The 12,926-nt window shown below is 44.1% G+C and overlaps 1 protein-coding gene and 1 long non-coding RNA gene across 5 annotated transcripts in view; one reads left to right on the forward strand and one right to left on the reverse strand.

Annotated features, from left to right (window-relative positions):
- Positions 1 to 4,201: 4,201 nt before the first annotated feature.
- LOC146776299 (carbohydrate sulfotransferase 5-like) overlaps positions 4,202 to 12,926 on the reverse strand; it is a 28,742-nt gene continuing 20,017 nt past the window's right edge. For all 4 annotated transcript variants that reach the window (XM_085640120.1, XM_085640118.1, XM_085640119.1 and 1 more), the window contains exon 2: positions 4,202 to 9,058. In XM_085640120.1, coding sequence (XP_085496246.1) covers positions 7,891 to 9,057 — 1,167 coding nt within the window. In that variant the 5' untranslated portion in view covers position 9,058 and the 3' untranslated portion in view covers positions 4,202 to 7,890. The remainder of the gene's footprint in view (positions 9,059 to 12,926) is intronic.
- LOC146776300 (uncharacterized) overlaps positions 4,211 to 12,926 on the forward strand; it is a 122,514-nt gene continuing 113,798 nt past the window's right edge. Inside the window, exon 1 of the long non-coding RNA XR_014972412.1 lies at positions 4,211 to 4,501. This is a non-coding gene — a long non-coding RNA (uncharacterized LOC146776300). The remainder of the gene's footprint in view (positions 4,502 to 12,926) is intronic.

Consider the following 12,926-nt stretch of genomic DNA (forward strand, 5'->3'; position numbering starts at 1 on the left):
CTCAATCCTTTTATATATATATTTTTTGAAAACGAAAATTCCCCTTACCTCTTCACGTCGTCTCCTCTCCATCCTCCGTGGTGACATTGTACGTCTTAAAGAGGAAACGGAAGTTTCTTTCCGTTTCCTCTCAAACGACGCCGATTGCCTGCACTTCTCCACGTGACATCAGGTGAGGTTTTTTTTTTCCCACTCTTTTTCCCACTCTTTTTAAAAAAAATTGGTGGGAGACCCCCAAAGCCCCCTTTTTCTAATTTTCGCCTTTACCACACATGCCTTTACTACGTATCTCGTAGTAAAGGTATGCGTGGTAAAGGCTTTCGTGGTAACTACGCATGCGTTGTAATGCATGCGTGGTTAAGGTTTGCGTGGAAACTGCTGCGTTGTAGTGGCCGGTTCCCATCAACAGCTTCCAAGGTGTCTAAGGGTTCAAATGTGCTCCTCGTGGGAATATTGAACCTTAGGCTTTATATAGCAGAGAGAGGGTCAGGATCATTGCCACTGACCTGAGGAAGTGTGGGCGGATTATAGAAGTAGCCTACGGGTACCACCTGGATGCAGCCTGGGGGCTGAAAACGGTTATTGAAGAAGGGTAAAAGTGACTTTACCACCTAGGTGATCTTAAATTTACTATCAGGCAATCACCCTTACTCTCCTTAATATCTGGGCCCAACCAAGGGGCTCTTCTAACCATCAATATTTCCGAAGAAAGATCTTGGCACCAACTGGCTTTACTATGGAGCCAAAAGGTTACCTTATTCTTCAGAGCGTGGAAACTCTCATGGCTCAGGTCAGGGATATTCAGGGCATTTTTCAAAACCAGAAGATAGGGAGAACATTCCAGATGGAGTTGTGGAAAGGAGCGAAGACCCGGAGTGGCACTAGGCTTTTAAAGGTGAATTATTCCAGGCTTTTAGACCACGACCTGGATGACTAGACCTTGCTTGCTCTACACCCGTAGGATATGCCCTGAAGGTGCTAGTTGGGGAAATCAGAGAGGTTAATTTCTTAAAAGTTGAGCCCGACTGTGTCAAGATCTTAGTGGGGGCAACCATGTGAGTTAGAGCCCCTGCCGTATGCCCGAGCATCTGGATCGGAGGAATGGTTGGCGCAGAAGACATAGAAGAATAGCCCCCGATCCTAAGAATTGGAGATCACAATCAGGTAACAACTCAATACTATGTTTTGCTTCAATTACCACTAGTCGAGCATGAATGGGTTCAAGCTTGCTACAGAGGAGGTCTGTCATAAAAGACATGAAGTCGTCAATGAGGGTGTTTTGGCGCCTTGTATCAATATCCACAAACAATTCTGAATCTAGCGCATGCATCCGGGTTACAGTGTGTGGTTTCTTAGATTTAGTGCTGGGTGCCGGTACTTTTCTTTTCATGGGATTCCCCCTAGTTTTGTTGGGTGTCTCCCTTGGGGGCAGTGCTGGTGGGTCTCAGTTAAATTTACAACTTGTGTCGAGGTGGAAGGATGTGGGACCTCAAGCGCCAAGCCATTTTTTACAATGTTGGAGCCAGACAAGGCTGGTGATGGCAGTGGAAGGCTAATTTGTATATTTGGAGGGAAAGAAAGGGATACACTTCGTTCTGCCAGCTCGATTTCTTTTGAAATTGCCCCCAACTTCCGGTTTTAAAAACCCATGCAAGGTAGTTCTTAAATTTCCCAGGGGCCTGGTGGTGTTCTTACATTTTCCAATGTGAATTAGAACAGACATGTCACGTCGCACCAAGGCAGGCTCCCACTCTGCCAGCAATTTCCCAGGCTGAAGAACTTTTAAAAGGTATGGACAAGAAAGTCTCCTTATGTCCTGGGAGAAGTAACAACGCTTACCCATAGCCTGGTGACTTTAATCTAAGGCCAAGGGGGGCGGCCCTGCCATGCCTCTTCCTATCACTTCACAACGCAGTTTTTACATCGCAACATTCTTTACAAAGCATACATTTACATCGCATGCCATTACAACAAATTTTTTAAAACTACATTTACAACACATTCCATTACATCGCATTATACCTTTACAACACATACCATTCGATGCATACATTTACATTGCATTTAAGGTAAGTGTTGGATAGTGTAGGGGTAAAAATTACTATTCGAACTCCAGGGGGTGCAACAGTAGGGTAAGTGTTGGATAGTGTAGGGGTAAAAATTACTATTCTAACTCCAGGGAGTGCAACAGTAGGGTAAGTGTTGGGTAGTGTAGGGGTACTATGTGTTGTAATGGTATGCGTTGTAATGACATGCGATGTATTGCCTGCGTTGTAGTGACATGCGTTGTAGTGTCATGTGTTGTAGTGACATAAAATGTAATGGCTGCGTTGTAGTGACATTCGTTGTAAAGGATGTTGCGATGTAATGACTGCGTTGTAAATGTAGTGCGATGTAATGACTGCGTTGTAAAGGTTGTTTCCTCTATCTAGCCATCTTGCTCCAGCGATTCAATCTATATTCAATCTTCCAGTGGAAACGGGCACAATTCCCTCTGAATGGAAAGCCACGCATGTCCTACCGATTCTAAAGAAAGTTAATCTGAACCCGTACATTGTATCTAATTATTGGCCCTTATCTTCGTTACTCCTTCTGGGTATATTGTTAGAAGGCCTAAACAACAACCAATTAATAGCCTATCTAGAAAAGAAGCGAATTCTGGACCCTTCGCAGTCTGGATTAAGACTGGACCATACCACTGAAACGGCCCTTCTGGCAGTCACTGACCATTTGAGACTCTCATTGGACGTAGGTACTCCTTGCATGTTCGCGCTGCTGCATCACTCTGCAGCCTTTGAAATGGTCTCTCATTCAAAGCTGTTGAAGAGACTGTGTGAGGTTGGTGTGCAAGGGACTGAGGTCAATGGTTACATAGTTTCTTGGATGATAGATCCCAAACTATCACTCTTGCCCCTATACCTCTTGCAAGATGCGTTTGGATAAGGGTGTACCACAGGGCTCATAATTGAGCCCCTCCTTGTTCAACATATATATGGCACCCCTTGCTAAGATCGTTGAGCCTTTGGCTTTGCAATAATATCCTATGCTGAAGACACTTGGCTGACCTCCACTTTTGACTCTGACTTAGATTTAACCTAAGATTGCTTTGCGCAAGGAATGTTAGCCATCTCTTGTTGGATGACTGACAAGACTGAGATCATGCTGTTCGGCAAAGCCATCAACCTGTGGTCAAATGAATGTGGTGGTCTTCTCAACTAGGATCAGTCCCTTCTCCCAAACAATCTGTGGCGAACCTTGGCATAATAAAAATAGAGCAAGCCCTCCAAAGATCATATTTGGGATACCACGGAAATGGTACTACCATAATTTGCATCTCCTACGCAGAATTTTCCCCTTTCTCCCGATCTCTGCGAGAAGACCATTAGTTACAACTGGAAGTCTTGTTGCTTTACCCTACTGTTGGACCCAAAACTGAGACCATGTATATCCATTTAGCATTTATCCCTCAGGGTAGCAAAGTCAACCAGTCCAAGGGTTACTCAGGAAAGTATTGAGGGGTAAAAACTCAAAACTCATTACATACTAGTAGTTAATAAATGAATGCCCAGGCAGCGCTTCTCTGTATAAGAGAAAGTGCTTTACTTTTACCATCCAATGCAACATAGTACATTAAAATTCATAGTTTGTCTTCTAACCCCCTCGGCCCTTTCCACTCTGAAGAGCACGGTACACAGAGAACATTCATAGCTCTTCATGGCAATAAATATAAACATTTTCTTTCATGTTGCACTAATATATAGGGAAAGCAGGGATCACTCGTGACCCTGACTTCAGTGTGCTGAGGCAAAGAGGAAAACCAAAGGGGAAAAGACTAGGGACAGGGAGAGCGAAATCAACGACATCAAAAATGGAAAAAGTCTGAAGGCATATATGAAATGGGTCAAAAACAACTTGGATGACACTTCGAGGGGTCGGTAGACAGTGTACACATGAAGCAGGAAAGCAGGAAACAGGAATGGGGGTGATTTAGGGAAAGCATGATAGAAAGTGCAAGAAATTAGGAAATCAAAACCAATGAAAGAAAACAAAATGAGCAGACCATGTAAGGGTCAAAAATTTACCCAGAAAATTCAAAAGCACAAAAAGAGAAACCAAAAATTAAAGATAAGCTAGAAAGGAAAAAAAAATAATGGGTGCACATTTCTCATATGAAAGAAGTCTCAGTATTGGAAAGACAACATTTCATTAGTTAGTTCAAATTTATTAGTTCTCAGTTGCTTTACTTCATTGTTTTTACTTCTATTTCTTTTTTTTTTTGATAAACAAATTTATATTATTTTTCTTGCAGATACAACAGGTCACATTGGAAGGCGAAACAAGGCCCCTGGTGGGGGCTACAATCATCATGGTCATAGTAACAACAGTGTGTAGCATTTCATACAGGAGAAGTGACATTAGTCTCCCAGCAGTGCCTTCACAACGAGTCCATACCTGCCACCCCAAACCACTTACACCATGTTACCTTTCCATCTCTTATTAGGTTTGTCTTTACTTCTTTTGTTATATTTCAGTTTTTCCCATGTAGCCTCCGTTTTCCTTCATCCTTTCTTATTTTGTCTTGTTTAATTCCCTCTTTTTAGCCATCGTTGTTTTCTATCTGTGGGCTTAGAGACCACCCTTTACTTACCATTGGTTGACTTCATTGTCACTCATTTGCTTGCTTCTTATTGATGAGTTGCTGTAGGCTTCCTTCCTCTTCATGTATTTATCCATCTCCTGGAGCATGGCTGAATTACGCGTGTCCTTTCACTGCTCATTTATTTTTATGCTACTTTTTTCTTTGCGTTTAAGTACTATACCAGACTGTGTCTTTTCCATTTGGCTCCCTCATGTACTTCTCCCCATGTCTAAGTTGGCTTTCTCCCACCCACCTTCCTCGTGTTGTCTGTTTTGCCTCGTCCTCAACCTCCTTCTCATTGTCCTTGTTGCCCTGCTTACTATCCTCCCTCCCGTTGTCTGTGTTGGCTTGCACCCACACTCCCTCCCTTTGTCCGAGTTGCCCTTTTTCCAGCCATTCTCCCATTGTTCGTGTTACCCTGGCCCCACCTTCCCCTGGTTGTCCATACTGCCCTGGTCCCACTCTCCCTCATGTTTGTCATGATGGCCTGCTACCACCTTCCCTCCCCTTGTCCGTGTGCCCTCACAATGCTGTGCTACATGGCTAAAAAGAAAGCATTGACAAAGCCAATACCTTGCATAGGCTAGACCGTTTGGCTTTGACAGTGCTTGTTTCCTTATGGAGCATGCTTCTGGGGTCCATTTCTTTCCCCTTATTCTCTACGTTGGCTACTTTTTTATCTTTTCTATGTTAGCTATGTTTTTCTGACAGTTGGAACCCACCAAACCCCTCTTTTTTCTTCTACTCTCCCCTTTTACTCCTGTTGAATTAACTTTCACAGAATCTTTCCTTGCCCGTTTTGCACGTTTTTTTGATTTTCTACTGTCAAAATGTTTAGTATTTTTAATTTTGTTTTTGAGAAGCAGGGTCGTCATCAACCACCCACTTTAGCAGCTATGTCTTTTGGTGGGCTTTTTGATGGGCCTCTTCTGTCTGTAACTAGGCAGACAAAGGGGCATAATTAATGCAAGAAGGTGAAAAGGTAAGTGAGTGAGTGGATGGGTGGGGTGAAAGGCTGGATGGATGGAAGGGTTGAAAGGGCGGATGGATGAGTGAAAGGATGGAGGTAAGGATGAGTGAGTGAAAGAATGGATGAACGAGTGAAATGGAAGATAGATGATGGCTGGGTTGAAAGGGTGACGGATGGATGAAATAAAGGGTAGAAGAATGTATGGATGGATGAGTGAGTGAAAGAATGGATGTATAAGAAAAGGGTTAAATGGATGGATGTGCGAGTGAAATGGTGGATGGGTGGGTAAATGAAAAGTTGGATGATAGATATATGGCTCAATGAGGGAAAGGATGGGTGTAAAGATGGATGAGTGAAACGGAGAAAGGATGGATGGATGAGTGAGTGAAAGGGTGAATGGATGAGTGAAAGGATGGGTGGATGAGAGAAAAGATGGATGATGAGTGAGTGAAAGCATGAATTGATGAGTCAGTGGGTAAATGGATGAATCAATGAGTGGATGGATGGACTGAGTGAAAGGGTGGAAGGATTGATTTGTGGTTGGATGGAGGGATGAGTGAGTGAAAGGATGGATGTAAAGATGGATAAGTGAAATAATGGATGGATGAGTGAAAGGGAGGGAAGATGGATAGCTGGATAAAAAGGTAGACAGATGGACGAGTGAGAAGGTGGATGGATGGCTAAGTGAGCGAAAGGATGGGTGGATGAGTGAAAGGGTAAATGGATGGATGGATTGATGGATGTGTGAGTGAAATGGTGGATTAATGAGTGAAAAGGTGGATGCATTGATGAATGTCTGAATGAGTAAAAGGATGGATGAGTGAAAGGCTACAAGGATGGATCAATGATGGTTGGATGGATGAGTGAAAGGGTGGATGGATGGTTGGATGATGAGAGAAAGGATGGTTGGATGAGGAGTGAAAGCATGGCTCGATGAGTTAAAAGGTAAATAGATGGATCGATGAGTGGATGGAGTGAAAGGGTGGATGGATGGATGAGAACAGATGGTGGATCATTAAGTGAAAGGATGGATGAGTGAAAGACTAGATGAATGAGTGAACGGGAGGTTAGATAAATGGCTGGATGAAAGGGTGGACAGATGGATGATTGAAAGGGTGAATGGATGGACAAATGAGTGAAAGGGTGGATGGATGGATGAGTGAGTGAAAGGATGGATGAATGAGTGAAAGGGTAAATGGATGAATGGATGGATGGGTCGAAGGGATGATGGATGAGTGAAAGGTTTGATGGCTGAGTGAAAGGGTGGATGGATGGATGAGTGAAAGGGAGGATGAGGGATGTATAGAGTGAAACGATGGATGGATGAGTGAAATGGTGGATGGATGAACGAAAATATGGCTGGATGCACGAAAGAATGGCTGGATGGATGACTGAAAGAATGGAGGGGTGAATGGATGAAAGGGGGATAAATAAGTGAAAGGATGGACATGTTTGATGGATAGGCTTGAAGCTAGATGGATAGGTCTGAGGATAGATGGATGAGTGAAAGGGTGGTTGGATGAGCGAAAGAATGGCTGGTTGGATTACTGAAAGAATGGATCGATGAAAGGGGATATAAGTGAATGGATGGACATGTTTGATGGATAGGTTTGAAGCTAGATGGATAGGTTTGGATATGGATCGGTGGTTGTGTGGACAGAATGTTGGATGAAAGACTGAATGGATGATAGAATGTAAAGGTGAAATGGTGGATATCAGCAGGTGGCTGTAAGCATGAAAAGGTGAATAGGTAGATGCTTGGATGGAAGAGACAAGCAAGCTTTTTTGGGCAAGGTTGTGATGCCTTGCTTTACCTTCTTGGCACCACAAGAGCTTTGGTACAAAGTGGGGGATATTTTAATTTTCTGGCTACTCCCTTGTTGAGAAGTATAATTTTTGAAGTGCAGAATTGCAAAGTGATAAATTTGAAGTACTGAGGTAATTGTGTTAGAGTGTAAACTGTTGCATCTATTTACTAGGTGCCAATTGAAGGATCATCCCTCTGTTCAGGAGGAGGTGAATCTTTGGGGCAGTGCTACCTCTGAAAACAAGGCTCTGGGACATCAGGAATGTGTAGGTCTTGTCTAAGCCACCATTACTTGGTTTGTTGGATGCTGTTAATGCATTAAGCAGAAAGGGAAAACATGGATTAATCCAGGCAGTAGCCAACTCGTGATTACGTTGACTGATGTGTTTGAGCGCCAGTTGCAGTCCTTTAGCAATCAGACATGATGCATCCCCACTGCTCCTCCTCAACCTATTTGTGAATCCATGTTGTAATTCAATGATCTCCGAAATTAGTGCTCGGCGGGGTAAATAGTAATTCAGATGACATATTTTTCTGCTCAATCTCTGAATTAACCAACTGATAGCCAAGTAGATCCATAGCTCTTTTGCAAATTTTTTGTACAAGTTTAATTTTCTCAAATGGAACAACGTTTCTCCAGGCTTTAGAGACCATTAGGGCATTGCGAGAGGTGATGATGAATTTCCCTCCTGACCCTTTGCCGTGGGTCAATTTATGGAGCCACATCTTCAGCTTGGGTGTGCATGTGAGGCCTGTGAACGCATACATCTGCTCAGCTTTCTCTAAAGGGTATTTCACAATGTCCTCATAGCGCACCATCATATACCGGTTTCTCAGGTGACTTGGGAGGGCTTGAGTTGCCGCTTTATAGATCTGGATGTGACTTTTGCAAATCTCGTCCATAATTTTGAAGATTGCATCACTCTTGTTGTTATTTTTAATTCCCACCATTATGTTGCTATCACGGGTCAGTTCTTTTTTAATTTTCTCGCGGGAGTGAAACACCGCCCTGGGGTCTCTGATCAAGTGTATGATTTTGAGGTTTAGCGAGGGGTCGACAAGGAGTGGGTTGAGCACCTTCAGGTCAAAGAAGCGAACCTCTTTGAGGACAACATGGCTGTAAGTTTTGCATGCTTGCTCCACCCGATCAAATGGGTAATTTCGACAAAGGGCCTTGCACTGCATTTGAGAGATGATGTCAGTGCGCTTGAAGGAATCGCAAGCTGGAGGAGAGCACAGGGCACGGCTGGTCTCCCACTGGAATAGGCTGGATTTGTTCTTCATGGCCGGCATATAGACATCGAACACTGACATGTCACAGAGGAAGACGGACCGGATCAGATCTCGCACAGCCATCTGCAGAACCTTGGCCCTGTTCTGGTTCATACTCGCCCAGACATGCCAAGCTGGCTCCATCAGGTAGAAGACATCTGGGTGCTGGCTGAATAGTTGGCCAGCAAAGGAAGACCCCGACCTCCAGGAGGAGATGATGAGGACATGCGTCTTCTCCGGCACCTTTTCCATGGACGGAGACCTACGGTGCAGCAGGTACATGAAGGAAACAAACATCACAGCTTGAGAAACAGCCAAGCCCACAGCAAAGGATCTGGCGAAGCTTTTAGTGATTTTAGCAGCCATCATCCTAAAGAAAGTGAAAGAAGATTTCATGAGTTGTGCCAAGTAATGTATTACATTCTTAAACAATGTACGTTGCTAGTTTAGTCGAACAAATAGGATAGCTGATGAGGATTTGCTGAGGCTCATTGTGAGTACCACGGCCTTACCTTGTCCAAAACTGAACATGCAATCTGTTCTTGAAATAGGTTTCCTTTACAGACCCGGTACTACAAGCAACCGTGTGTGCCACACGAATAATGTGTCACACGGTTGCAGCCACACCCCTGGCTGGCTTCCTTCAACCTTCCACTCCCAGACCTATCTTAAGTCATTTTCTCTTTCCCAAGGGCCTCTCAACGCCCCTAGTACTAGTTACACCGAACCTTTCCCCAAAAAACAGCAGTGTAACTTAATGTGAGCTTTATTTGCCATGTCCAAAATTCTAGTTTTCTTCCTAACTTTTGTAAAGGATTTTCTCCCTTGACCGCAGCCATAGTTTCTTGAGCAGTCAGTGGCAACAGAAAGAAGTGGGCAGTGTGGGGGGCCCAGCTGGGGTGCATTGGCCCAGCACTACATTGGTCTTTGCACTAGATTAGCAGAAGGCACTGCAGATCAAGAGTGAGGTTTATTATAGGATATCAACGCTATTTATATTGTGCGCCAACTGCCTCTACTGCTGGAGACTCCAGGGTGATGTATGTCAGTGAAAGGAGTGGTAGTAGGCGTTTAATAGCTGTTTGGGCTCAAGCCCTATAAGGCCTGCAGGGCCGAGCTATAGCTAGTGCATATTTTACTCAGGCGGTTGCAGATGGTCAGAACCACCACTCATTTATGGGGATCACAGGTTCCTGGTGCCTTACTCAACGACCCAGATGGAGCCTGCACACCTGCCCACACGTGCCGGACTATTTCGTGTACTCACCTGTTTATTCTTTGACTCTCCATACAAGGCTCCAACCTCTAAACATCTTTCTCAAATTCCTCCTCGCCCTTTGCCTTGTGGCACCTGCCGCAATCACCAAGCTTCATCTCTCCATCTAGCACAACTGCTCCCCAAATACAAACTATCGGCATTCTTACTCCCCTAAACCCTGCAATGGCACCTACAAGCAAATTATACCTACATCTGTCCCCCCATCTTACTTTAACTTCTTCCCCCACATGCGTCCTGATGTCCATCAACACCTGCAAGTGTCCCTCAAGCTCATGACATCGCCCTCTCCAACATCTCCACACTTCTCCCTCTAAATCCTCAGCAGAAGCTACTCTAACCTCTCCACAGCTGCCCCTTTAGCCTTCCCATGCCTGCTTTTCTAACCAGTGCTTAATTTGAGCCGGTGATTTCCGGTGCGCTGCACCAGCCCGTAATTATCAACACCAGTGCTTGACAGTCTTCCATAAGATGGCACTGTCTGGTTAATTTAGAGATGACCACATCAACAGTTAAATAATAATTAAATCTACATTAAAAATGACTTGTACCTGCCACCCAAGCCATTCTTGTAGCTTTGGGGGCCTGAAATAGTCCGAATTTATTTATTTATTTATTTATTTATTTATTTTTGAAATTTATAAAGCGCGAACAAATGCCCATAGGCGTCTCGGCGCTGAGAAAAACGGTGTGAAGAACCCGCTGAGCTAAGAAGAGTAATTATTGACCAAAAAGCCAGGTCTTCAATTTTCTGCGAAATAACATCAGAGATGAACTTTCTCTGATGTTAATTGGTACCGAGTTCCAGAGCCTGGGTGCGGCCACCAGAAAGCGCCTATCGCCCCAGGAGACTGTTTTGGTTCGAGGTACTTGCAAAAGATTGAGGTTGTTAGATCGTAGAGATCTAATAGATGGACATGGCCGAAGATGGACCTTCAGGAAGTCAGGGCCTTGATTATGCAGAGCTTTATATGTAATACAGAGTGTTTTAAATTTGATCCTGTTGTGGATTTTGAGCCAGTGTAAATTTTTTATTGCATCTGAGATAGGTTTATATTTCGGGGTTCCTGATAAAAGACGGGCTGCAGCATTTTGAATTGTTTGTAGCTTATTGATCACTCTAGCCTGGGCATTAACAAACAGGCCATTACAGTAATCAAGGGAGGACAGCACTAAGGCACTTATCAGGGTTTTTCCGGCTGTGGATGGTAAGAATGGAAGTATTTTCTTGATCAGCCTCAGTTTATAGTGGGCAGAAGCTGCTGTTTTATTTGCATGGGCCATAAAATTCAGGTTATCATCAAAAATCACTCCTAGGTTTCTAACAGAAGTGACTGGTTCCGGGGGGGTCCCATAAGAGGGAGGCCACCAGGTGGACGACCAACATGGTGAAAGATGTCCAAAGATGAGCACCTCCGTTTTCTCGGAGTTAAGTTTTAAGCAGTTGGAGGCCATCCAGTCTCCAATTGCCTGCATGCCTTCCTGGAGGTTTCCTGCTACTCTCTCTCCATCCCCGTTAATGGCTAACACAAGTTGAGTGTCATCTGCGTATGAAGTAAGACTCATCCCATGGGCTTTGATGACAGATGCCAAGTCCGACACATAGATATTGAATAGTGTCGGGCTTAGGGATGAGCCTTGAGGAACTCCACACGGTAGTGACAACTTGTCAGATTGACAATGTCCCAGTGTGACCATCTGTGTTCTCCCTGCCAGAAAGGAAGAAAGCAGATTGTGTGCCAGATGGCAAATACCCATCTTTCCGACACGGTCCATCAAGATCTTATGGTGGACCGTGTCGAATGCTGCGGACAAATCGAGTAGTATCAATATCGCTGTTCCTCCCTGATCACGAATCGTTCGTATATCCTCAGTGGCTTTGATTAAGGCGGTCTCTGTACCATGAAACTTACGAAAGCCAAATTGGGTGTTATCTAAGGATTGGTGTTCTTCTAAGAATTCTGAAAGTTGTGTATTCATAGCTTTCTCAGCTACCTTAGCTAAAAAAGGTAGATTGGCTATGGGACGGTAGTTCTTAGGTTGTTCCTTGTCCAGATTGGCTTTCTTTAAAAGAGGCTTAATCAAGGTGTTCTTTAGTGGGTCCGGATAGATCCCTGTTCTGAACATGGTATTACAGACTGAGGTAATCTCAGGAGCTAAGTAGTCCATCACTGAGCGAATAACCTTGAAGGGACAGGGATCTAAAGCCGATCCCGAATTCAAGGTAGCAGTGATGTCCTTGATTTGAATCTCTGTGAGATCCGTGAATTGAGGTAGTGTATGGTCATGAGTGATGCCATCAGATAAAGTGGGTTGATTTATAATTTTTTCAGAGAAGGCTTGATAGATGTCGTTCACCTTGGTGAAAAAGAACTTAGCTAAGGAGTCGCAAAGAATTTGGGAAGGAGGTGGAGTAAGATCTGGAGCATTTCCCGCTAGGATCTTAGTGATCTCGAACAGTTTTTTACTCGAGTTTTCGGCATTGTTGATTTGTTCTGTAAAGAATTTTTCTTGGTTTCAACAATGCAGGCTTTATAAAGCCTTAATGCATCCTTATAGCTGGCTTTGTCTTCAAAACTGTAAGATCTACGCCAGTGCCTTTCCTTGTTTCTGCAGAGTTGTTTCTGTTTACGTAGTTCCTCTGTGAACCAAGGGGCCGAGGGTGCTATTCTGTTTCTAGAAGGTTGTTTGGTGGGGGCTAGAGTGTTTGTGGCAGAGCCTAGCCACTCCTGAAATTGACAGGTAGCAGTATTCGGATCAATGGAAAGGCTTGGTCGGGTCTTATCTAAAAGAAAGATGAGCTCCATACGATCAATGTCTTTCCAGACTTTAAAAGATTCCGGTCTCGGGGCAGGTTCTCTCCTAGCTCTATTTGCTATGACAGAAATCCTCATTAGAATGAGATAGTGATCTGTCCACGGCATGGGCAGGGTGTCTATTATTTTCAGATCTTTCGAGTTGG

This window comes from Triturus cristatus, chromosome 12 (genome assembly GCF_964204655.1).
Source record: "Triturus cristatus chromosome 12, aTriCri1.1, whole genome shotgun sequence".
Lineage (NCBI taxonomy): Eukaryota > Metazoa > Chordata > Amphibia > Caudata > Salamandridae > Triturus > Triturus cristatus.